At 39.1% G+C, this 25,619-nt stretch overlaps 3 protein-coding genes across 3 annotated transcripts in view; 1 reads left to right on the top strand and 2 right to left on the bottom strand.

Moving 5' to 3' along the window:
- The window catches only part of megf6b (multiple EGF-like-domains 6b), a 70,815-nt gene extending 52,674 nt beyond the window's left edge, over positions 1-18,141 (bottom strand). Inside the window, exons 1-4 of the mRNA XM_077528747.1 lie at positions 17,866-18,141; positions 16,081-16,215; positions 14,093-14,202; positions 5,982-6,086 (exon numbers count right to left, since the gene is read on the bottom strand). Coding sequence (XP_077384873.1) covers positions 5,982-6,086; positions 14,093-14,202; positions 16,081-16,215; positions 17,866-17,966 — 451 coding nt within the window. The 5' untranslated portion in view covers positions 17,967-18,141. The remainder of the gene's footprint in view (positions 1-5,981; positions 6,087-14,092; positions 14,203-16,080; positions 16,216-17,865) is intronic.
- Positions 18,142-20,357: 2,216 nt separating this feature from the next.
- On the top strand, positions 20,358-23,477 carry akr7a3 (aldo-keto reductase family 7, member A3 (aflatoxin aldehyde reductase)). Its single transcript, XM_077528516.1, has 7 exons — positions 20,358-20,683; positions 20,841-21,028; positions 21,112-21,216; positions 21,881-21,977; positions 22,135-22,234; positions 22,365-22,494; positions 22,566-23,477. Exons 1-7 carry the CDS (start codon positions 20,392-20,394, stop codon positions 22,725-22,727), a joined length of 1,074 nt encoding a protein of 357 aa, XP_077384642.1. The 5' UTR covers positions 20,358-20,391; the 3' UTR covers positions 22,728-23,477.
- Positions 22,989-25,419, bottom strand: mrto4 (MRT4 homolog, ribosome maturation factor). Its single transcript, XM_077528517.1, has 8 exons — positions 25,276-25,419; positions 25,046-25,104; positions 24,864-24,967; positions 24,684-24,765; positions 24,520-24,587; positions 24,099-24,250; positions 23,902-23,978; positions 22,989-23,411 (listed from the first exon to the last, which is right to left on the bottom strand). Exons 1-8 carry the CDS (start codon positions 25,301-25,303, stop codon positions 23,250-23,252), a joined length of 732 nt encoding a protein of 243 aa, XP_077384643.1. The 5' UTR covers positions 25,304-25,419; the 3' UTR covers positions 22,989-23,249.
- Between the last annotated feature and the right edge of the window lie 200 nt (positions 25,420-25,619).

Here is a 25,619-nt window from a genome sequence, read left to right as displayed (position 1 = left end):
TAAGCCTGTCTGAGAAGGGTGTGTTTTTGTCGGATTGTTACCTCTGTTCCTCTGTGCAACTCTCGTTGTTTCTCATCTAGTCAAGTTTGTTCCACGATTCTCGATGTGAATAAATAGTCGAAATTTTATTTGTGTCTGCGTTTTTGGGATCCAACCTCAGCACATAACAATTTTAATGTGTTCTTAGCTGTCCTGGGTCACTTGCAAGGCGCTACCTAAATCCAAACTACTACAATAAACCACTTAATCATTGCATCCATTTGGAATCTGTCATCGTTAGCGTTGGAATTCCTGACAGCTTTAGTGACATCCCGGCGGCCTTTTGCCCGGTTCACCGGTTCATCTCTCCCCGTGGACCACAAAAGAGATGCTATCCGGCGTTCCTGATGTGAGGTCACGTTGACCTTGACGCGTCACCTTTGACCGGCCGACATCTAATCAGCTCATCCTTGAGGTACGAGTGGATGTTTCAAGAGATTCTTCCGCCCTGGAAAGACCGAGATGGGCGACCTGAAAGACACATGCCTTCGGCCACAAAAACACATGCCTGATGAAGATTCGTGTTGGGGAGAACTACGTGAAGCATTGCAAGACCAGTCGGTCCGTCTGCATTGTTGAGTGGTGGGCTGGTTTCAACAGGTTCAGGAACAATTTGACTGAGGCGAGACCACTACTAAACCCTAATCAGGTAGGACGTCTATTACAGGTTGAACAAGGAAACGTGAAATCAAATTCCCTGATGAAAGCTACTGTATATGTACACACGATCATTCTGTCTTAATAATGCATAGTGCTAATGCTGTTTGCCTTTTTGTTTTTGCAGCTTCCAGTTAGTCAGTCAATGGAACCAAGGATCGTTTTTCAGTACATTACTTTTGAGGACAAACAGGAAAAACCCATAAATCCTTTCTGAGATACAAATGGAATGTTCTCTCAACATCAGCAGTGTAACGTCTCAATCGAAAAGTACCCCCATTTGCAATAAAAATGTCAGTCAGCAGCCCATGTGAAATATAAACAGTTAAAAAAAAAAGGCATTCCATAAATCTGAACCCATAAAAGTAAGTCTAGCCAAGAGGTAATTCAGTCCCATAGTCACTAAAGCTTGAAAGATAGTGCGCTATTGTGGGAATGACCCCGGTAACGGGCCGAAAAAAATGATTCAGACAGACATAAATGGCATCATCAGGAAACGCAAACCTGTCCAAGCTGCAGCTATGAGAATCATATCAGGTTACATAGTCTGTCATGACTGTAAATGTCTGCTATCAAATTTGGTACGATTGCCTCATATTCACGTCCCATAACATTCAAAACGATAAATCTGTTTTACGTTTTGAAGCACTTTTAGCTCATTTTCCCTTGGGAACGTGATGGTAGACTAGATTCGTAGCATTATACAGCTTATGGGTCTGAGATCTAAAAGCTTTGGAAAAGGTTGACCTCCACTCCCGACCGTCCAAAACAGCACTTATGTAGTGATGACAGGTCGCATACACAGAACCGTTTTTACACTGTTCTTAATGGACTTAACTTTTAAATTGATGCAAAAATAATGATTCCAAGCACCTTTGGCTGGAGAATGTCAAACTAACATGGAATATTTGAGAAGTTTGCTCGATTAAAGTAGTAGTAGTAGTTTTGGACTGGACTGATTCATCTTTGTGTGAACTTGATGTCCTATCATCCCACCAAAAACATGTCTCTATACTAGAATAGACTCTTAATTGTCCACAAGTCAAGCGTGAGTGTGAATGGTCATCAGTCAATCACAGGGCACATATAAACAAACCACTATTCACACTCACATTCACTTCGACTCGAATAGCTAACAATATCGTAGCTAAATGCTACCAAGGTAGCAACATTGTTTTTTAGGTGCTTTCAAAGATGACTGTATCAATAGGTGTCAAACCATGTATTTTGGTTAGAAATAAGTCACACGAACTAAAGAAGCATGTATTCATTATCTGAGAGTAGCATTTGCGTTGCTGCGCTTCGCTAACTAGCTTCAATAGCGGTAAAACATCAAAAGGAAATCGGAACCTTCTGTAAGAAATGACAGTGAAATGTAGACTGTGAAGATGCTCATATGAGAATTTGAGAACACTTTAAAATGACATGATGTACGACGTATGTGTGATTGCTTCCTAATGCTAAAAAAAAAAAAAGAAAAAAAAACTCGAGTCGTTTCAAATGATCTCAAGACAATCTGCTGTGCAGATGAATGAAAGCATTTAGGTTCGGAAAGATGAGTCGTTTAATCCTTTAAAAGAAGCGGGATTTGTTGCCTTTGAAAACGTTTTACAAAACCCACCAACTCCCCGTCATCACTTCACCGCAGCCTTAAAGCGCAAAGCGGTAATTATGGCATTATACTGCACATCACTTTGACACAATGGCAGACTCACACAACTACTGAAAGCAGCAGACTAATCGCCCCCTTTGAAAACACATGGACACGCACGGCATATATTACAAACAAGGAAGAACCACATTAAAAAAAAAAAAAAGCTGTGAAAGGTGAGTGAATGACGACTGGAGGCTTCGAAGTGCTGTGTGCTGACGTTTTTAGCGTGACAGGCAGCGAAGCACAGTGGGCAACAGCTGCGACCCAAAAGCATAAATATTCCTAACTGTGAGTAATGAATACTGAAATCAAAATGATCTTGTGAAATCCCGCTTTAATTTAAACCTATGTAGGTGGCACTACGGAGCCATTTTTCTGTTATCATGTATGGCGACTTAGTGTCTCAAAAATACGATCGTTTGCGGAGGAGAATAATAATAATAATAATAATAATAATAATAATAATAATAATAATAAGAAGAAGAAGAAGAAGAAGAAGAAGAAGAAGAAGAAGAAGAAGAAGAAGAAGAAGAAGAAGAAGAAGAAGAAGAAGAATTCCTTCAAAAACAATAGGGCCTCGCAGCGGCACCGCCACCGGTGCCGCCGCTGCTCGGGCCCTAACTAGAGCTGCGAGCAGCTATAAAGGGCCTTCGCAACCCGGGCCACGTTGGGGTACTTGCACATCTGGGTACTGGCATGTTGGGGTACTGTGAAATAGGAAACTGTCTAAATTGTAAATGTTTTTGCCATGCTTTGTGTTTGCAACGTTTCATGGAAAGTCCAAAAAGGATGCACAATTAACAAAATAAAATCAAAATGGCTTGGCACATGGCTATAGAATACTTTTTTGTTAGTCTTAGACGTATCCCAATTTTTACAAATCTAGCTGAATCATACAATCGCAAAAGCTTCATAAAAATGTCTAGAGGGCGCTATTGAGCCATGTATTGCAAATTGCACAAGAAATCTCTAAAATATTAATGTTCATGACAAGTCTGATGTGTGTGCAAAGTTTCATGAGTTTTCTCACATGTTTAAACCAAAAAACAAAACAAAAAAAAAGCAGCATTTTACTTGGCAAACAATGCATCGCTATGGCAACGGCGTGCGACAAAATAAAAAACTTTGGATGAGTTTGCATCTTAAACATCTTAAGATGAAACATACCAAGTTTGAAGACGGTCGGATAAATTTTGTAGGAGGAGTTTGTTAAAATATGACCCCTAAAAAAGGCCACAAAAAATGGTTACAAATCCCAACGTAAATCAAAATGGCGGACTTCCTGTTTGGTTGAGCATATGATTCCAAGAGACTTTTTTGTACGTCGTGGGCTCTTGTGTATCCCTCCAAATTATCATAGCGCTATGTGAAACGTACAACCGGGAATGCTTTGTTAACACAACGTAGATACGTACGTTAATTTTATCTTCTGCCATCTAGTGAAAGAACTTTTAAGCACACCGTTTGGCAATCACTCACTTAGCTTTTCTGCTCAAGTGAAGTCACAAACAGGACAGCCACGTGCTTGTCCCTGATGCCTCCGAGTCACCAAGATGCCAGCCATAGAACAGTATAACCGGCAGAAGTGTTCACAGACTAAATAGCCTGTACAGCAGACGTGTGTTTACTGGAAAAAGAGCGACCATCTTCTATATCCCACCTCCGCCATATGCTGTGTCACATTAAAGAGGAAACATCAGCGTAGACGCGCGTTCCCGTGCATAATGAAGCTTGAAGTAATCAGAAGCAACTCAGCTCGGCTTAGGATCGCATAAACGGGCTGTCAGCGGCGGATTGCCGGAGCTTGATCACGAGCGACTTAACAAGCACGGTGGGGGTGAATGTTTGCGGTATGGTGTCATGAAGACACATCTGCTGCACCGCGGAGTTCTTGAGAAAATACAGCAAGGTGGATTTGTCGCCTCAATGTGATCCTCGTGCGTACGAGCGTGCTGGGGGTGGTGGGTGGGGGGTATCGTTCTAGGACGGTGTCGACACTTGCAGGAATTTCCTGTCGTGTGGTGCGCTATCGGGGGAAAAACAACAGGGACCTCCGCTGTTTCAGTTCAGCAGCTGAAATTCAACAAAGGGGTCTCTGCAGATAAAATGTTTGTTCTGCTGGTCAAGAAGCCAAAAATGCTGAGGTGCCAAGAATCTCATTCACATGGAGAAAAAGGTCATCCATCCAGTTTCTAGTGAGCTGGAGCATCACCTAGTTGAGTTTGGACGACAGTTGGGGTACACCCTGGACTGGTCATCATCCAATCACAGGACAGACTTGACTGTTAGATTCTCATTGGTGGGATGGAAAAGGATCTCGACTCTGGAAAACCTTCAAGTGTGTGATTCAATCCAAAAACATACACGGTAGGTTCAGTGAAGACTCAAAACCGTCCATAGACTTCGATTTCACTTCTCAGCAACTTGAAGTCATATTTTGCAACTGGTTGCCCGACTAAAAAGTTCTGTAAGGTGAATGTAGAAATGAGTACTTAAAGGCTGACTATCATACAATAAAACATGTAACCGTAAATAAGAAACCTTTCATATTCTTCTATGTCTGTATGAATACTACAGTGAGGAATTTAAGACACGTCTATCTACCTTGTCTGTTTTTGATGTATGGACTTGACTATTATCCAGAAAAAAAAACAAGGAAAACAACTTTACCACTGTGAACCTGTTGATCTTCTGGATGCAAACGGTTCTCACTTCATCATTTTGTCAAGGTGTTATAATCAACACGCTTTGAGTTGATCTTTCACCGCCAGCTTCTCATTAGTGGGATAGAAAAAGACTCGTGAATGTGCGCAACATGTGATAAAGTGCAGCGGAATTTCAACTCTGGAACACCTTAAAGCATGAGATTGTATTAAAAAAAAATGGATGTTAGGTTCACTGAACACTCGCCTACATTGGCCGTGAAGGTGTGAATGTGAGACTAGTTTGTCTACTTGTATATGTGTATGTTTGTAGGTCTACAGTTAAAAAAAAAGTTTCATCATGCTGACCGAACAAATTATTTAAAAAATATTATTCATTTCTATGTGAAAATTAAATCCAAATAATTGTTGACTAGGGAAGTTCTAATGCATTCAAATTCAATTAACTCAGTGAATCCCAACCATTTTCATTGAAGAAACCCCCTTTTGACAGAGTTTGCAAGGCCCACAGAATATTGTGTTCTATTGCTATTAAAAAAAAAAAGTAACGTACAAAAAGAAAGATTAGTCTCTTCTTTCAGCAGGAAAAAAATGATATTTGTATCTGTTTCCATTTTGCAGCCATTAGCATTAGAATATAGCTAAGTTTCATAAATATTCACATTCCTGGTGAAAACACTGACAAAAAGAGCTTGTTGCAACATGGCCCTGGCTGATCTCTTATACTCGACTGCCACCTGCTAGCCGCTTTTTTAATAACTACCATTGCTTTAAGCCACCGCTTAATGTCAGACGCTGGATCAAAGCCTTCTGTATGCTCGTGCATAAAAAAAAAAATAATAAATAAAAAAAAACACAAAACACGTATTTGGGAGTGAATGACAAAGTATTAAAAACGTTTTTACACGTTTTTGGGCTTAAATGAGTTAATTTAAAAAAAGAAAAGAAAAAAACAGTTCACCACTCACCATACTGGCAGCTGGGCCCGTTGAACCCTGCAGGACAGTCGCAAAGCTGGGTGGATCCCTCTCGACACTGGCCGCCATTGAAGCACACGCCGTAGCTACACACAGCTGCACCACAAAACAAACAAACAAACACAGGTAAGTGAAACACCTGCCTGATGTCACCACATCCGCAAATCTGCTGCTATCAGGGTCTTATCATCGGCCTGTTGACTCCTGACCGCAGCAGGACTTTGAGACTCCTCCAGAATCTCAACACTTGGCTCCAACTGTAACGTTTCCATTCCAACACCCCAAATAAATGGTAGCAACAAACTGGATTACTTCCAAACGAAAGAGTCTTGCTTCCCACGAGGAGATTAGATATGAACTGAACTTTTAGATGAATGTCAATGACCCAGTGGTAATGTTAACATTCTGCGATATGAACTGGAGGTGTGCTAAGCCCTCCAATCAGATTGTCAAACAGTACCTTGCCATTATTACATTCAAAAAGCAGTCCATCAGGAAATATCCGTCCATCCATCTTGCAAAACACTGGTCATGATTAGGGCTTATTATCTGGAACGATCATCCTGCGCTTTTGGGTGTGTAAACATGGATTTGTCCTCCCTGACCTACTCTAAAAATGCTCGGGCCGACAATCGGAAAGTTTTAAAGCGAGGTACACAAACACTGATCATCAAAATGGCGTACATTTCCTCCCTTCTCATGCTAACAGATGAGCAATAAAACAGTTAGCATAGCTTATTCGGTTAATTTTTCAATCTGTCTTCTTCTTTGTGTTTTCTAGCAGTCTGGCTGTCCTGTGGCACCATGCTGCCTCTCACAGGTCAATCTTGGTACTATGACAGACCACGTGTGGGATCTCTTGACTTTTTAAAAATTGGCCAGGATGTTAAAAACCGCCACTTCTAATTCATGGCATTTCCTAGATATAATCACCACCTCAGGCTAAATTGGAGAAATTACTATGTAATGTAAATTGTTCGGACTGCTTTAATTACACTCAGACATCTATATAACTCAATTTAGATTTAGAGACATCTGTTTCTCTGCAAAGGGAGTATAAACGGTGCTTTAGGGTATTAAAAACACACGTTGGATGAGGTGTATTCGCAGCCAGGATTTAGGGGTATCATGTCAGCCGTGGGGAATGACATCCACCGCACAAAGGAAGGGGACACGACGTGGAGGTCTCTAACAAGCGCAATTGAGTGCAGACTTCGCGAGGCTCCACAGAGGCCGACGCTCCAGCCAAAACATCCGTATTTCTTCGGGCGTCAGGCAACGGCTCAGCAAATCGGGACCCTCCAGGCGGCCAGCAGAACTCACACACAGGAGATTCTTTCACCTTCTTGCTTGATATACAACAACCTGGGTTGTTCAATCGAACTTCAGGGGTTCGGTGAATCAGTCTGAAGGGTTTGGTGGACGTCAAAGAAAGCACCTGACTCATATGATTTCTGATGACACGCCCCACTTGACCATCATTGGGTGCAGGAAATCAAATTGCTTGGTCTATCTGCAGGGAATTTGGCGCGCTCAGTAGTCAACGTGATTGTTGTGATGGTACGTCGTGTGATGTCTTTATTATTTTAATCCCTTCATACTGGTCGAGCAAAAAAAAAAAAAATGAAAGCGGTGAGACGAATATGTGCAATATGAATTCACAAGTATAACGGGACGTGTGGTGTTCCACAGGGTTCAATTCTCGGGCTTTTGCTGTTTTTATTGTATCTTATCCACCTTAAGAAAATAGCGGTGGTTGTTTTAAATATAGATGTCATGAGTTGAGTTCATGGGAGTCAGCATCCTAACTAAGTTGAGCAATTTTAGTCCAGCACAAATAACGATCTAGCAAAACTAAAAGCAACACTTTCTGAAGATGAAATAAAAGAACGCAGGGCCAAATTTAAGGTGAAAAATGGGAAAATCCAAAATATGAAAAAAAAATATTGAAGAAAAAAAAAAAAGAATTTGCATATATGCAAATCTGCGGGTGCTTAACTTTGAATATGCAGGAGTAAACTGTAGTTTTAAGTTGTTACATCACCATTCACCACTAGATGGCAGACGTGTCTTAGTTGCACTTACACTGGGTCTTATATTGCCATATACAGTACAACAGTGTAAATTGGTCTAATAATCAGATAATACAGATTTTAAATGATATACAGGACAAACTGTCTCAATAAAATTATGCGTGAATTTTTTTTTTTATTATTAACTCTTTGACAAAAAAATATAAAAAAAACAACAACACCAACAGTGCCAGCCGATTTCGAGCATTTTCACTCATCTTTCAAGGCAAATAAAAATATTGTGCGCTACGACTACATAAACATAAAAGAAAGTATGTTTCTACCTTATTCCGTTCTTTAGTAATCACATTTGAAAATAGGTAATTTGAGTGACATTGAAATGATACATTTTTTTGCACAACACTAACTTAGATATTATCAATATTTTTGTTTATTGATGCTCTGTGAATTAGATTTAATGTGACAAAGGCTTTGATCATTCACGTCATCCTTGAAAACATTCAATTTCATCACATCAGTCACGTTTCATTGTAATTTCATATACCGTGAGCTCATTGAAAAAAGATACAATGCTGCCATCTGCTGGCCATAGTTAGTGGGTATTTTTGATTCCACAACCCATTGAACAGGCAGTGCTGCACAAGACGTTGCACTGCCCATTGAGAGAGAGAGAAGAAAAAAAAAGAAACTTAGTAAACGTCAATTAACGTTTATGGCGGCATTCATTAGGATTTTAGCATACGTCATTAAACGTTTTTGGCGGTCGAAGAGTTAAAGAGTAAACTATTATCAAAAATGAAATGTGCACATATTTTCACTTATGTACATATTTTGTCCATATTAAAAATACCCTTTTTGTTATACATCTGGGTAGGAAGTTTGTCATCCTATGTGGCCCTCCATTAGCAATGGTGAAAAATTGCGGCCCACTCCAGTATGTAAATTGCTCATCTCTGCTTTCGAGTGATGAAACTAGCACACATGTTCTTGGAATATGGGTGAAATGCCACGTAAACAAACATATGGCGAACATGCAAACTCCATACAGGAGGGTCAGAGCCAAGATTGAGACGTGCTAACCACTCGGTCATGGAGGAAGTGCGCACTTAACTTGCTTGAAGGTTGACTGGTTGCCAGCCAAACGCAAGCCACACATGGACAAGCATTCACGCTCACATTCACACCTATGGGCAATTTAGCCTTCGTTTATCCTACCATGGATATCTTTGGAATGTGGGAGAGAAGCCAGCAACTACTCTTGGGCTTTTTTTTTTTTGGGTTGCTCCCCCATCCTGAGTAGTCCCCGCTGATTAATCTCCCTTGAATTAAAAACCTAAATGTGGCATTCAGAGTGGCATAAAACTCACTCTCATCCGTCACAGGGAAAGTCTACACTTGACTACAAAGACACTTTCTGCGAGAGGATTAGCGGCGTCCGCAAGAGAGCGCAGGGCAGACAAAGCGGGGGCAGCGACTCGTGCTGAGCAAACTGAAAAGCCCGAAGCAGGTGTCGCTCTTCCAGCTCACCGAGGGGATGACCACATCGTCACAGTGGCAGCCCGGTGTTTGTTTAGGCTCCGTCGACCTGTTGAACCCTCGGAGAGCGGGCCAGACAGCGGGGGCCCGTTTTTTGAAGCTCAGTTTGTCCTTGTCCCCGCACGCATTTTTAAACTGTGAATGGCTCATTACATCAAATAAGGTGGAGACAGGTTAAAAAATGTATAGCTAAAATTAAGGATGAACAGTTTTGCTCATTACAGCTCATTTGCTCCCAAAAACGTATAAATACGTTCTATTTTAAATGTTTTAAGTGTCCCAAAGACCTATTTATATGTTTTTTTGTTTTATGCTAGAGCATACAGAAGACTTTGATGCAGCCTCTCAACTGCAAATAACGGTTGAAGAAATTGTAGTTATTACTCAAACAACCAGCAGGTGGCAACAGAGCAAAGGAGATCAAGCAGTATAAATATTACCAGTGTCCCAAAGATATATTTAGAGTTTTTTTTTTTTTTTTTTTTTTTTTTTAAACTAGAGTATATAGAAGGCTTTGACGCAGCCTCTGAACTGAAGAGAAAAGTTGAAGCAATGGTAGTTATTACAAAAACGGCCAGCAGGTGGCAACAGAGTATAAGAGATCAACCAGGGCCATGTTGCAACAAGCTGTTTTCCCCACAATTCTAAACAGATTTGTGAATAATGATGAAACTTAGCTCTCTTCTAATGCTAATTGCTGCAAAACGGAAACAGATAGAAATCTACTTTTTTTCCTGATGAAAGAAGAGGCTTTAATTCTTCTTTTGGTATGTTCCATGTTTTTATAGCAAGAGAACACAATATTCTGTGGGCCTTGCAAAATCAGTCAAAATGCAGTAAAACAGCCGGGAGTGAATGGGATTGCTTCTGAATTATATAGATTTGAGAATTTGACCTCTATATTAAAATCAAAGCACATTCTTTTCTTCATCTAATCAGATTCATGATATGTTTAATGTTTATTTTTCATAAATTCCACTCACGCAAATTTGTATGCATCTGGGTCGGCGCCCATGAGCTCCGACATACTGTTCTATGACACCCACATAAAGACCACCCATGGCTGCACACGGTACCATTTCCTTTGTTCGCACCACTCGACCTGTTTTGCATGTTCCACCTCTGCCAGCTCGGTCCCGCCACAAAGGGAGGCCAGTTCCCATTCAGCATTTAACCAGGAGGACAAACCGGAGGAGCCATTGTCCCTGACCCTCGGCCCCCCCCCCCTGGCACAATCACCACCACAAAGCTATTGTTGCCAGCATTCAACGTAACCGATTTCTTCCACTCCTGACTGACCCCGTTCGTACTATCCCGGGCCCGTGGCTCCGGGCCGAGGCAATTCATGGACGCTTTAGAACTCTCAAGTGGAGGAAGTCGCCATCGCAGAGTCAAGAGCTCTTCACTCTTTGTCAGAAGCACATCGAGCCATTGAGATGATTGGAGTCGTCTCGGAGACACACAAGAGTCACATTGGAGATGTATAGAAGGGGGGTGCACATGCTTAAATAGAAAGAAAGAGACAGGTCTACAGATCTCAAGGCTAGTACTGACTGATGCATAAAATAATACATTATTTTTTATATAAGACCTATATTTTATTATATTTTATTAATATTTCTATTAGCACTAAACCATCTGGTTTGGAACAAATGAGTATTAGGCCACATTAAAATAGGGGGGGGGGGGGGGGGGGTCTAAATGGAGGGAAATAAAGTCATAACATTATTATATATAGCGTTTTCAAACAGCCTTAGCTGTCACAAAGCGCTTTGCACAAACTAACAACAAAACAGATTACACCGACTGAAAAAAAAATATCAAAAAATCATGTAATACAGTTCTTATAAGACATAAAATTTACATTCATATTTCAGCAAGTTACATTTTATTTAGATTTCTTTTAAGTCGTAATGTTACGGAAAAAAAAATTAAAGACTGAAGTTGTATATTTTGTGTATTAATCGCACAAGAATAAAATGATATACTATATTTAAATGTACTTTATGTGCAAATAAGTAAATGTAAAAAAAATAATAATAATATACCAAATTAATATGATTACGCATGTTTTAAAACTAGTTTATTTGTGATAAGATTTGAGTTAGCAAGAAGTCAGAGTTGCAAAAAAAATTGTAATGTCAGACGAATAAATTAGTAATATTTCAATGTTTTCTTGTAAGATTGAAGTTGTATTTTTCTTCCAAAATATGCAGTAATATACTACGATAACAATGAAAGTAGAGCTGGGAAAATTAATCGATTAATCAACAATCGATTTTCAAATTAATCGACAACTATTTCAATAATCGCATAATCATTTGGAGTCGTTTTTTTTTTAAATAGTCAAAATGCCCTGATTTCATCTCAACAGTAATTATTAAATGATTTTTTGTAGTCCTTCACAAAAGAAGACTGATTATCTTCTGTATTTAATCGAAATAAGAGATTTGAAAACATCTCTTTTTACTTTGGAAAGCAATAATTGAGCGGTAACATAATCAGTTGGCGAGTACAAAATCAATCCCCCTTTTTTTTAATCACAATATGAATATGAAATAAACAACAATCACTGGTTTATAAACAGTATACAAGGGAAAATATGTTTTTGTAATGCACTTTAATGCAAAAATAAAAAAGGTATCCGATTAATTAATTGAATTATTGATAGAATAATCAATTCTAAAAATATTTGATCCTGTGAAAACTTCTCTTAAGTGAAGTATGAAGGATGGATTGGATAATATCAGCAATATTATGATGGAAAAATTGGGACTGAACAAGAAAATTTTTAACGAGGTTTTCCTGATAACATTATGTTATTCCAGGAAAAAAAATCACAATTTCTTTTATAAATCTTTATTGTCGTAAAAAAAAAAAAAAATTCATTACTTTTACTAGAGGGTGTAAGTGTAACCCTAAGACAGGGAACCTACATTTAGGCAACTCCAATGGAGTCAAAGATAAAGAGGGGGAAAAAAAAATAAAATAAAATAAATAAATAAATAAATAAATAAATAAAATAAAAAAAGATAAAGAGGGAAAATGGTAAGCTAATGACAGATGTTACTATGTGACCTTCAGCCACTTCCCAGCCTTTATGTCTGCTGGACCTAACAACGTGATTAGACCCTCAACTGCCTCTCAATAACAGCACGTCATTTGCCTAATTAGCTCGCACGGATGGTTTCGGAGTACACACACACACAGAAGGAAGAAAATGTCTCAACACGAGGTGGGAGGATTAAACAACGCCAGCTAGCATTTATCCGGGCTCAGCGGCTCGGAGAAAAGAGCAATTCTTTTGTCCCATCTCCGAGTGCTGAAACATATTTGGTTACGGAGATAATAGCCTGTTTGGAAGGGCAGCCATTGTCCCGCGAAAAGAGGAGATAACTCCTCGTGTCTACTCGACAACGGGAGACAACAGGGAAGTCCCGACTCCCAAGGAATGTCTTTTTAAGATCATCCGTTGATGACTGTTTTAAAAAGCGAGGGAAAGTTGGCTTGACGTTTGATGTTTGATATTCACTCCTACCGTTTATGTTAGGGAGCGTCTACAAATTTCATTACTCAGGGTGACATATCATTAAATCACCATAATATCATATGTATATATATATATATATATATATATATATATATATATATATATATATATATATATATAGATATAGATATATATATATAGCACTTACTTGCAAATGCGTCCCGACACATATTGACTCTGTTCACAAGTACATTACGTTCACCTTCATCTGACCATTAGTGTAATTTTTAAACATAGAAGGGACAAAATATGCCTTGTGAAAATTTTTTAAAAAAATTAAAATTAATTAAAAAAAAAAAAAAAAAAAAAAAATAACCTAGCCACCAGAGGGTGCTATAACTACACAGATGGAAATTAACTCGACTTTTTTAACGGGATACTTGACTTATTTAGCCATTTTTGGCAGTCAAACATTAATATTTTGTCTATAATTAATTTGATACTTTCATTATTTTTCCCGTACAATTAGTACCTTTAAAAACACATTTTGCAACTTGCTGTCGACTGAAAATGACATCACAAGGGCTCAGGTAACCAATCATAGCTCAGCTTGTGAATGTCACATGACCAAACCTAGAAAACAGCTGAGCTGTGATTGGTTACCTGAGCCCTTGTGATCTCATTTTCAGTCGACAGCAAGTTGCAAAATGTGTTTTTAAAGGTACTAATTGTACGTGAAAAATAATGAATGTATCAAATTAATTATAGACAACATATTAACTTTTTATTGCTATAATGGGCTAAATAAGTGAAGTATCTCTTTAACTCATTTACTCCCAATGACGTATAAATACGTTTTTGTTTTTTTTTTATGTATTGCCGTCATTACAACCCTACTGTTTCGCGGCTTTCTGACATAAGAACAGAGTAGCCTGTTTTGGATTCAATCATGGCGTGGCATCACAGCTGTGCATTAACATGAGCGAGTTCACATCTGGAGGTGGCGACTCTTTTTCCAAAGCGTGGTTGAACAGTGTACTTACGATAAAGGCAACCGGCTTCTCCGTTGAGTTGAGACCATCCGGAGCAGCACTTGTAGACGGTGTGATAATCCTGCCGGTACACTTGTCTGTACGCAGTGTAGTACGCCGTCCTGTCAGCAATGAAAAACACACACAAGCACTCATCTGACGCATAATAGTCAAGAATGATACGGGTATGTACAGTTAATAATGAAGAGTCGTTTTTCACTGGTTTTGTTAGGCACACAATTCCCAGACACGTCTTTGGAGAACGGTGTACTTTTTGGGAGCCCTCTCATTGTCGCACTTCACGGTCATTAGGCCTCGTGACAACTTTGTTTACAGCAAGTAATTGCAGCCCTCAGCGGCCTTCAAAGCAAGGAGTGAGCAACTCTGACGTGGGATGACTCAGGAACTGTGTTACCATAAAGGCTCTCAGTGGAATGTTGACTATGGAGACTGTTGGGTGTTTAATAGCTGGTTGCGTTGAGTGGGGATGCTGTGAGTGCGTGCGTGTACACCTTAAGTATAAGACAGCTGTCATTAGAGGACAAGCCCGGGAGAGAAAAGGTGATATGGGAAAAAGCCAAGATGAAGGGAGCAGGAATTATGGTATTGTGCTGCTAGGAAAGGATCAAACCAAACATGACTGGTGGACAAAAGTTAAATGCATCCATTTAAAGTGTATCTACATGGCGTCCCTTGCAGGAGCAAACAAAATGGAGGGAGGCGGGGGCGAGTCTATGATTGAAACACAATAGGTGACTCGGACTGATTCAGATACAGTCATTTTTATAGTGCAAGGCTGTACAAGGTCATGACATCGTGCTTAAATTTAATTCATGGACAATTTAATTTATAGTAAAAAGAACCACATTTTTATTAATGGATATGTTAATTATCTATCACATTAAATTTGACAACATAATTTAAAGTAGATTGTCGATTTTATTTATGATTAATTTAATCAAAATCAATTAATTAACTAATTACTTAATAAAATAAGTGTATAATAATAATAATAATAATAATAATAATAATAATAATTTTATATTTACACCATTTTAATTCATCTTAATTTTTATTAAATGTTTACAATTAATTTTAATTATGATTAGTTAACCAATTATTTAATAAACTAAAAACAGTGTAAAAAATGTAAAGTACATAATATTGTTGGCGTTGGGCAGAAAAATCTCTTAATCGATCTTTTTACACGATACCTAAATTTATATCGGACATCATATTGGATTTATATTGGTCAGTATCAGGTTGTGAAAGAAAATATGAAATGGACCACATTTAGAAATTTAGATGCCAGTGAGATGTTACATTGTTTATTTTAATAATCTTTATTTTACTCACGATAAAGCAAATAACTAATTAGTTACAGAAATAAATTAATTAAAAAGGTAAATAATAATGAATAAATGCACTATTTGATAGGGGAAGTCAAACACCCAAAATATTGCTCACAATAATATGTTCTATGCAGCCCCACTGGTCTAAATATGATATTCTGGTTAAAATTGTGCAATATGAGTTAAGCAGCAAAATCCAGCCATTTTTACAATTACAATTGTGGAATAAGAGTTATAGCCATCTCAGGGAGCGGCCATTTTGCCACTTGCTGTCGACTGAAGATGACATCACAGTTGCTCAGGTCTCAGGTAACAACCAATTACAGCTCAGCTTCAGAAAATAAGTGAGCTGTGATTGGTTGAATGAGCACTGAGCAACTGTGATGTCATCTTCAGTCGACAGCAAATGGCAAAATGGCCGCCCCCTGAAATGGCTATAACTCTTATTCCACAATTGTAATATTAATCCGAATGTCATGTTTAGACTAGTGAGCTCACATATAACATATTATTGTCAAGAAATGTTTATGGTTGATTTCCACTTTAATCAAATGTCTTGGGGAAAAATGCTGGCCGGATGAAAGAACCGACTGAGCCACACTCTGCCCACCTGCGGTCTCAAAAAATAAATCCACGCGACTTGCTCACCTCCTCTCGTACCCGACGCACCACGTCTGCCCGGCGCAGCCCTGCTTCCACACTTTGACCATGCGTGTGAAAGCCTGAACGCACGGTTGCCTCTGAGCCACCAGCATCATCTCACGCTCCATACAAACGTTGGGCCTGTGAGAAAAGTGGGGAGAAAGCGTTAAGGTGTCGAAATATTCTGCTCAGGTGAACAGGTAAAGGTGGACTTGAAGAACACGGCAGCCAAGATGGACCGACGAGCTTGAGTACGTGTTTTGTTTAAGTGATTGCTTTTGATGTTTGTTTGTTGTTTTTTTTTTTAGCTAAACAGACTTTGAGACATCTACAAAGTTGATCTTGCACACATGAGGTAGCGCTGCACTGTCAGTGACAACTCAAACTTTCAGTTGCAGCATTTTTTTTCCTGCACACACAGCAAGTAGGACAGGTGGCGCTCTAAAGTGAGACAGTCGGGTAGTTTTAAAATAGCAGCAAAGGCCAACAAGGATGACTTTGTTGGGGGTTAAGGACCCCAAAAACAAAAGTTCTACAATTTGGAGTTAAACTATTATTGCACGAGATGTCAACAATTCTTGTGTCTTCAAAACAGTTGTTGCTTTGCTCCAGATACAGAAAATAAGTTAGTCATTGATAGGCAGATGTAATGATAGCCATAGAAGAGGAACTGTGATGCAATAAAACTTCTGACTGAGCAAAATAATATTTATATTATTAAGTATATTTATATCTGTTTCTGTTTTTCAGCAATTAGTATTAGAATATAGCTAAGTTTCATCATTATTCACATTCCTGGTGAAAAGAATAGGGAAAAAGAGCTTTTTGCAACATGGCCTGGTTGATCTCTTATACTCTGCTGCCACCTCTTGGCCCGGTTTTGTAATAACTACCATTGCTTCAAGCCTTCTCTTCATTTCCGAGGCTGCATCAAAGCCGTCTGTATGCTCTAGCTAGCATAAAACAACATAAAAAAAAAACCCACACGCATAAATACGTCTTTGGGAGCAAATGAGCTAATAATCAATCAAATACAAATACTACTAATTTTGTTAAATGTATTTTATTGGTATGTTTTAGTGACAATACATCAATAAACTAATGACTTAATTATCTAAATAAATGCATTTTAATCAAGATTTATTTTCTATGTAAAACAAAAAAGTACAAAATATTAGATGACTTTTGACAATGTAAATGCTCTGTGAACATTCGCTGCCTTGTGCTGACTTAACAAAAAAAGTGCCTTATTATTAATGTGGTGTGACTAACAAGAACTGAACTATCTATCTATGATTGGTTGATTTTTCTCGGGCACGGTGGTTTCTTGTATGTCAAATTATAGAAGCGAGTGTTGAGCCCCCCCCCCTCCAGATTATCATTATCATTGCATAATGACTGCTTTAACATAGATGACAAAATGTGATTATTTGTATTTATTTATTTACTTACTTATTTGTTTATTTATTTATTTATTTATTTTTTTGGGGGGGGGCGTTGACAACTGACAAATGTTTATATATTAACATGCAAAAATTTAACAATAAATGAACGTTATGAGTGCAACACACATTTAGTGTACATCACTTCCAACCAATTATTGGGTGCACGATACAAAACCCAGCAGTGGGAGAGCAAGTTACGACCAATCATCATCATCATAACTCTCACATAAAGGTAGAAGAAATCATGTGAATTTTACAGCGCGTTTGCCGCAATTCACGACTGGAACCTGTTGCGCATCATGCAAAACACAAACGCGGAAATACATCAAACTTACTGGTTACTCACATGTGCGACTGAAGGCTGTTGGAGTTGTCATGCCGGTAGACTTGTGCCCCTTGAACAAATAAGGACAAAAGTAACACGAACACACTTTCCATAATCCTCATTTCTAGTTTTAAACACGTGATTCGCTCGCACCCGCGATCATAAGTAAAAAAATAAATTTAAAAAATCACTAATTAACGCTACAAAAATATAGAAAAATAGGCACGTGAGGTGGTGTTCTGCGTGGAAATGAGCCAATTATTCCAAAGATGTCATTCGTGACAGAGCCAATCTCGCTCTCCCTGCGTGTGTGCGTCACGTACTGCCAGAAATCACCCAGAAAAACAGAAGCTCATCCACACTTGCTCCCTGCAGATGTTTCACTTGGGGAAGGGGGGTTGGAGGAGGCACCCTCCATTCACTTGGTAATGTGTGCATCCACGCACGCGCACACAAACTCCCTGCAGCACTTAAAATGTATGGCAAAAACACGTTTATTTACTTAGAAAACAGCTATGTGTTTAAAGGGATTGGATTTTTATTTTTTATTTTTAAGTGTACCCTTACACAAGTGTAATATCAAAAATATAAACCAAATTTGTAAGTCAGTGATTCACACCTGGTGGGCCGTTGCCATTTTGGGTGGCATTAAAAAAATGACATATTTGTAATTATATTCAGAGTTTTCTAAACATTACAGAGGTGTACCAACTTCGCACATAAAACATACAATATTGGATAAGCATCAGCTAATGTTACTTACGCTCACAGTGCGGTTCACCGTTTGGCTAGCAGACGCCACGTCATAGCTAGCTAACAATATGCTTTGGGCAGTATGTCAAGCTCATCTGAAATGACTATAAATATAATTTTCAAAAAGCAAAAACATCAAATAATCATCAAAGACAGTAAAGTTACACAAAATGTGATGGTTTCTTTTTCTTTCACAAATGTAGAAACAAAATACTGACATGAATTAAACAAAAATCCCTCACATAGCCTATTTATGTTACAAATACAATCAACAAAAACAACACTTGAAGTGATGTTATCAGTTGCATTGGATTCTGGGGGTCACGTGAAGTCCTTTAATGGCTAGTGAGCGGGGTGGAGGGGGAACAGCTGACTGGTTGCGGTCAAGGGGTCGGCGATGCCGCTGTTCTAATAAACAGAACTTTCAATGCTCACATGTGTGCTCATGACCCACAAACAGTTTCGGGGTCAGTGCTGAAAGGCCTTTGGAGGAGGACACAGCATTGGCTACATGACATTCGGATTAGGACATAAAAAACAGCGAATGACGGCTATTTATACGAACTGAAAGGTGCATCCATGTACCCTATCAGGGTTCATTTTTAGTTTCTGGGCCATGGCTGCTGGATCACATGCTTCTATTGACAAAAATGATTGAACACACTGTAACTTGTAGGTGTCAATATGCAAAGAATAAACATTCGGCCCAACTGCAAGGATATTTGTTTTTGACAGGAGCTCTTTTGGCAAGTTACACAAAAACAAAAGGCAATTCACAAAAAAGTTCACAAAATACATGTTTGCAATAAGTGGTGAGTGTTCAGACATGTTGAGCCCACCCAAAAATAAAATTAAATAAATAAAAGAATAACAATAAAAAATATTTACAACATACTGTATACCGGGGGTTCTCAAACTGGGGTCCACAAGTCCTTGGTGGTCCGCTAAAATAATTTACAATAAATGATGCCAATCATTTAAAAAAAAAAACAAAAAAAAACATCCAGTATATGGGAAAAGGCCAACAAACATACTAAACCATTTATGCCTCACTACTTTTACTTTCAGCCAAGTCAATGCTCTGATATGATTATATTAATCCATCCATCCATTTTCTTGACCGCTTATTCCTCACAAGGGACGCGGGGGCTGCTGGCGCCTATCTCAGCTGGCTCTGGGCAGTAGGCGGGGGACACCCCGGACCGGTTGCCAGCCAATCGCAGGGCACACAGAGACGAACAACCATCCACACTCACACGCACATCTAGGGACAATTCGGAGCGCCCAATTAACCTGCCATGCATGTCTTTGGAATGTGGGAGGAGACCGGAGTACCCGGAGAAGACCCACGCGGGCACGGGGAGAACATGCAAACTACACCCAGGAAGGTCCGAGCCTGGACTCGAACCGGAGACCTCAGAACTGGGAAGCGGACGTGCTAACCACTCGCCTACCGTGCCGACTGATTATATTAATTTTTAGTTTAAAGTATAAAATATGTGTCATTCTCGGAATAAAGTATTTTTTTCCAATTCACTTGTTAAAATGCGGCTTTCTTGTAAGTTTGATTTCCATCACAACTCAATTTTTTGTTCTTCGAAAGATTAAAAAAAAAAAAAAGTTTTAAACTTATTTTCCGCTTACAAAAATACAACTATTCTCAGTTGTTTGGCTCCCTCTTGTGTCACTTCGGGGTATAACAGCTATCTGCCTGCACTGGAGGCGGAGCCACTGACGTCAAAGTAATTTTATCCGCGGCCGCGCTGTGCAACGCGAACCTTGAACTCTACAACCATGCAGTGCGTAATAACAGCGCGACTCCTCTCGCCACGCAAGTCACATTTTATAGCAAGCGCGCTGTGCAACAACCTATTCGTTAAGTTTGTGTCTCGGCGAAACATGTCGACGACGCGACCGATTACTTTGCTCGGCACCATGGCCTTCGGAGGCCGTGCAGACGCCAAGCAGAGTCTGGAGATGGCCAAGACCTTCCTGGAGCGCGGACACAAACAGCTGGACACAGCCTTCATGTACATGGACGGAAAGTCAGAGGCCATCATCGGGGGCATGAACCTCCCCAAAACTGGTTGAGTAGATATTGATTCAAAATGTACTGCTCACTTACTTTACAATAGACAGCAAAAACAAGCAAAATGGAGTACTGAATGTGCTATATGAATAAACGAAAAATTGATCCAGTTACTAACTAAATGACTTGTGTTTGTGTCTTTCTCTGAATCCAGTCAGCATCGCCACCAAGGCAAACCCGTGGGACGGCAAGACGTTGAAACCAGAGAGTGTGCGCTCTCAACTGGAAACCTCCCTGAAACGTTTGCAGACCGACTGCGTGGACCTTTTCTACCTGCACGCCCCTGATCACCTCAACCCAATCGTGGACACCCTGCGGGCTTGCGACGAGCTCCACAAAGAGGCAAGGAAAAACCTTTTTGTTTGGTAAAGAAGTATCATGAGTACGTGTGCACCTAATGAGTAGTTTCAAAATGTCTCCCGTAGGGGAAATTCAAGGAGTTTGGACTGTCCAACTTTGCATCATGGGAAGTGGCTGAAATTGTGTGCCTGTGCAGACAGAATAACTGGATTGTGCCCACGGTGTATCAGGTAATTCGATTTGTTTTGTACATGAGGTGAGGGAGGCTTTTTTTTATTTACACGTGCATTTTCCCACTTAACTATTGTTTCCAAATATATCTAAATCAGGTAGTTAGCACTTCTTTGCAGAGTATGTGAGGGTGGACTGTACCGACTTTTTTTTTTTTTTTTGTCCACCAAGTGGTGCTTTTTGTTCCAACTTTGACAATTTTGTGCATGGGGCCTTGCTACCAAAAGTACCTTTTTTTTTTTGTGTATGTTAAAAGGTATGGTATTGCATTCACTTGGTTTAGGGGGGGAGAGAGACAAAAAAAAAAAAACTGTTCTGACTAATTTTTTGGGGAGCTTTATTTTTTTTTTAGTAACTTTTTGTTCTGTTTTTTGGAATAATTTTTTTTCTGTTTTTTATTTTTTTTTAAATGTTTTTTGGAGTAATTTTCCCCCTTGTTTTTGGGAGTATTTTTTTATGACAGGATTTTTTTTTTTTTTTAGAAAACCAGAAAAAAAAAAAATACTAAAAAAAAAAAAAAAAAAAAAAAAACAAAGCTCCCAAAAAATTAATCGGAAAGTTTTTTGTTTTAAGTGAATGCAACATGCCTCCGTAAAAACGTCCACATGCTAAACTACTTTTTAATAAAAGTGTTCAAATAAACTAAGTCCTGCGTTTTCACAGGGGATGTACAATGCCACGACAAGACAGGTGGAGACAGAGTTGCTGCCATGTTTGAGGTACTTTGGGTTGAAGTTCTACGCGTACAACCCTCTCGCAGGTACACGACTTATTACAAAGGACTCCGACATTACTGTTTCACATAGTCCATATTTCTCACTTATTTTTTTAACTCATGAAACAAGTTTTTTTTTTTCTTTCTCCAAAATAACTTGGGAACAGATAATGGAGCTAATGTTTATATTGTCTAATGCTAGGTGGCCTTCTGACTGGGAAGTATCACTATGAGGACAAAGACGCATCTCAGCCCGCAGGGAGATTCTTTGGGAACAACTGGGCTGCAACGTACAGGGACAGGTGACTTTCTATTTCAGTCTGGCCCAAACTTCACTTTTTCTTTTGTCAGACCTGTTGCCAGTTTAAAAGGAAAAATTTGGTTGTAATTCAGAATAACTTGACTTTCTGTTGTCCTCCGTTTTGTGTGTAGGTACTGGAAGCAGAGTCACTTCCAAGCCATAGAAGTGGTCCAAAAGGCCTTGGAGGTGGCATACGGCCCGACGCCGCCCACCCTGCTGTCGGCCGCCATCCGTTGGATGTACCACCACTCCCAGCTTAAGGTGCCGCAGACGCCACATGGATCAAAATAACGGAGGATTGAGTAATTGTAACGTGTCTTGCTTGTTTGAAGGGCGACCTCGGCGACGGCGTCATCATCGGCATGTCCAGGGTGGAGCAGCTCAGGCAGAATCTGGCCGCCACGGAGGAAGGTCCTCTGGATGAGAGGGTGGTGAAGGCCTTCGGGGACGCTTGGAACCTGGTCGCTCACGAGTGTCCCAACTATTTCCGATAAGATGCCACGCAGTGAAAAGTTACGGATGTTGGGCTTTTGGGTGAAATTTTCGGATGGACTGAAAATGCAGTATATCACCCCAAAGCCCAACATCCCTAACTTGTGAAGTTTTTTTTTTTTTTGATAAATGAATAATGACCTTCAGAGGACTTTATAAAGGTTCCCCCTTCTATTCTAATCAAGCCTCGTTTTAATTTGCACACACGTTCTGTTCTCCTTCCTTTTCCCTTTCACTCTAATTATATTGTATCGTAAGATGAATTGTACTGAACACACAAAGTTTAGTTTTCTAACATGGATGACATTTCAATGCAACTAACTTTGTTGTAGTTGGCTCTCCAAATCAAGTACTTTGGAGCATTTTTTCATTCCAGAGCTAAAAAGTCAAGTTGAAGGATCATGAGAGTAAATGTTTTGGGGATGAAAAAAAAAAATTGTTCCATACGATTAAAAAATCCTGATGTGATACTTAAAAATAAAAACATGATGGAAAAAACAACAAAAAACCTACACAATCTTCTTTCACTCTCCATCCTCCTCCTCTTCATCATCTTCTTTGTCATTCTCTTCGTTGTCCTGCATTGGCTCTTCCTCGTCCTCCAAGATCTCAAACGCGCCCGTTTCAGAGCTCCACATGCATTTGATTGTCACTCGGAACTCTGCCATCTCGATACCCAACAATTTCTGTCAAACATTTTAATGAAATGAAATAAATGTCTAAGCAAATAAATTTGTCATGAACTACAGCAATATCAGTGCTATTTCGTTTCACTAGCCAATCTTTGGCATTTCTCATTATGCAAAAGCATTAAGCTAGCAGATTCTATTTTGCATTTAAACTATAACTGGGAATGGTAAACGGCTTGAAGCAAGCATTTGGCCTCTCTGAGGAATTGTTCACAATAGGCTGCTTGCTAAAAAGTTTGCTGCCTCCATCTAGGAGTAACTCCAATTATTCCTGAGTGAATGCTCATATTTTGAAAAACTCCTAAAATGGGTTACTTGCTATTTGAGGTACCAGCATATTATTGTAACTATTATTTAACAGTAATAAATACACGTTTTAACCATTATTTAACAATAATAAATAGATGTTTGTTTGACTAGCAATATATAAATAGATAAAAAATTAATACTTTTTTTTTCTAATAAAATCAATCTCACATGAACTCACCAAAATACGAGCCTGTTCAGGCGTGAGGACATCGCCGCTCTTGCAGACCGTGTAGTCCTTCAGTAGCGTAACCACACCTTGTATATAATAAAAAAAAAAAAAAAAAAATATATATATATATATATATATATATATGTATATAAGAAATTGCTGTAATCAGTTAGTCTCTGTTATTTGTTCTATGTTGAGATCCGTACCCTTCTTGAGTGCAGTTGGGAGGCCCAGCTGCCTCAGCTGAGGCTCCATGGAGTGCGTGAACTGCTCCAAAGGACCCTCGTCCAGAGTCACGTCCATCTGAGCAAGATTTCCAGACCGAGCGTAATCCATCTCTCTGTAATGACTGAAATACCTTTGAGGGGGGGAAAAAAAACAAAAAAACACAAACTTACAATCGACATTAAAATTAGTCTACCTTCATTAGTACTATATATTCATTTAAAGTATTTTGTCCCCATTATTTACTACACTAGTAACATGGGAAAAAAATATTGATTAGTAAAATCTATTTTTTTTACTAGTATTTTTTTTTTTCTGCACTCAATGGAGTATCATGAAAAGCCATAGGCTGGGAGGAACTGACCACATATTAAATTAATACCCAATTGTGTGCTTACTCACTCTTGCACCTCCTCCTTGGTTTTATTCGTGAAAAGCACGCCAACTTCACCACGAAGGTGCTTGCTGACCTGCAAAGATGACAGGAGGGCGCAACCATGATGGTGAGCTGTCAATCAAGAATTGAAACGTTAATATGACTTATTTCTTCCACTGATGAGTCTTACCTGACATAAGTTGTCCCTGTATTCATCCGTTTCTCCTTTCCCGATGGCAACTATCATGACTTTGTTTTTACCAAAAAAGAATCTGTGGGGGATAGAAAAAAAAAAAAAGTCACCTTTACAAAAAGCAATTTCAATGTTATTTATCTATTAGATAAGTATTTACAACTGAAACAAATTTACCTGCTGTGTTTCCAGGCTGTCCTGATGTCTTTCAGTTTATTATTCCTCATGTTAGCCACAGAGAAGATAAACAAATATTTGTAGGTGTCGACACATTTCCGTAACTAGAGGAAAAACGTAAAGCTAATTTAGACATAGCAGCGAACATGCAGCACAGAATATACAATTGTGCAAAAAATTACCTCCTCTATTAGTTTCTGTTTGGACTCGAGTCCCTTCTTGGCTGTTTTAGTTAAAGAAACTGTGGGAAAATCAAGTGAATGTCATTGAGTGAACCAGAGCATTCTACAATTAGCATGCTACAGTCCCTTATATTCACACTGACACGTCATTTAATTCGCTTACAAACAAACACTGCGAGTATTTGGAGCAAGTTTAAACATTTAACAACAAACATGTTAATTGTTCTTACTTTTCTTGTCCCTCTTCGACTTGGGCATGGTTGCTTCCCAGACGCGCACGTGAAGTAAAAGGACCCCAAATGTTTCTTCAACCGTGAGGCTTGCCCACAGGATGCCTGACTGAAAATATATGGGAATTTTATTTAAACTTATTTTATTATTATTAGTAAACAAACATACAATTACAAACAATATAGGCAGGGAATTGGAATTATTCGCGTCAACGCGACATGCCGGCAACTGCCTGAGCGAAAATGAATAAATACTGTATTTTCACTAACACATTCAAGCGCCAGGGGGAGCTCAACTACACACATGCACAGACATGGACGCATGGTGTGTACTTGTTTTAAAT

This window comes from Festucalex cinctus, chromosome 8, assembly GCF_051991245.1.
Source record: "Festucalex cinctus isolate MCC-2025b chromosome 8, RoL_Fcin_1.0, whole genome shotgun sequence".
Lineage (NCBI taxonomy): Eukaryota > Metazoa > Chordata > Actinopteri > Syngnathiformes > Syngnathidae > Festucalex > Festucalex cinctus.
The sequence above is the reverse complement of the archived record's forward strand: the minus strand, read 5'-3'. Positions and strand labels throughout refer to the sequence as shown.

Bases quoted from the DNA above. Each gene is read 5' to 3' on its own strand.
- akr7a3 (XM_077528516.1), top strand. From the start codon at position 20,392: ATGCAGTGCGTAATAACAGCGCGACTCCTCTCGCCACGCAAGTCACAT. The intron at 21,978-22,134 runs GTACACGACTTA...GTCTAATGCTAG, and splicing joins CGCGTACAACCCTCTCGCAG to GTGGCCTTCTGACTGGGAAG. The intron at 22,235-22,364 runs GTGACTTTCTAT...TTTTGTGTGTAG, and splicing joins GCTGCAACGTACAGGGACAG to GTACTGGAAGCAGAGTCACT.
- mrto4 (XM_077528517.1), bottom strand. From the start codon at position 25,303: ATGCCCAAGTCGAAGAGGGACAAGAAAA. The intron at 24,251-24,519 runs GTGAGTAAGCAC...CCCCCCTCAAAG, and splicing joins ACCAAGGAGGAGGTGCAAGA to GTATTTCAGTCATTACAGAG. The intron at 23,979-24,098 runs GTACGGATCTCA...ATTATATACAAG, and splicing joins CCCAACTGCACTCAAGAAGG to GTGTGGTTACGCTACTGAAG.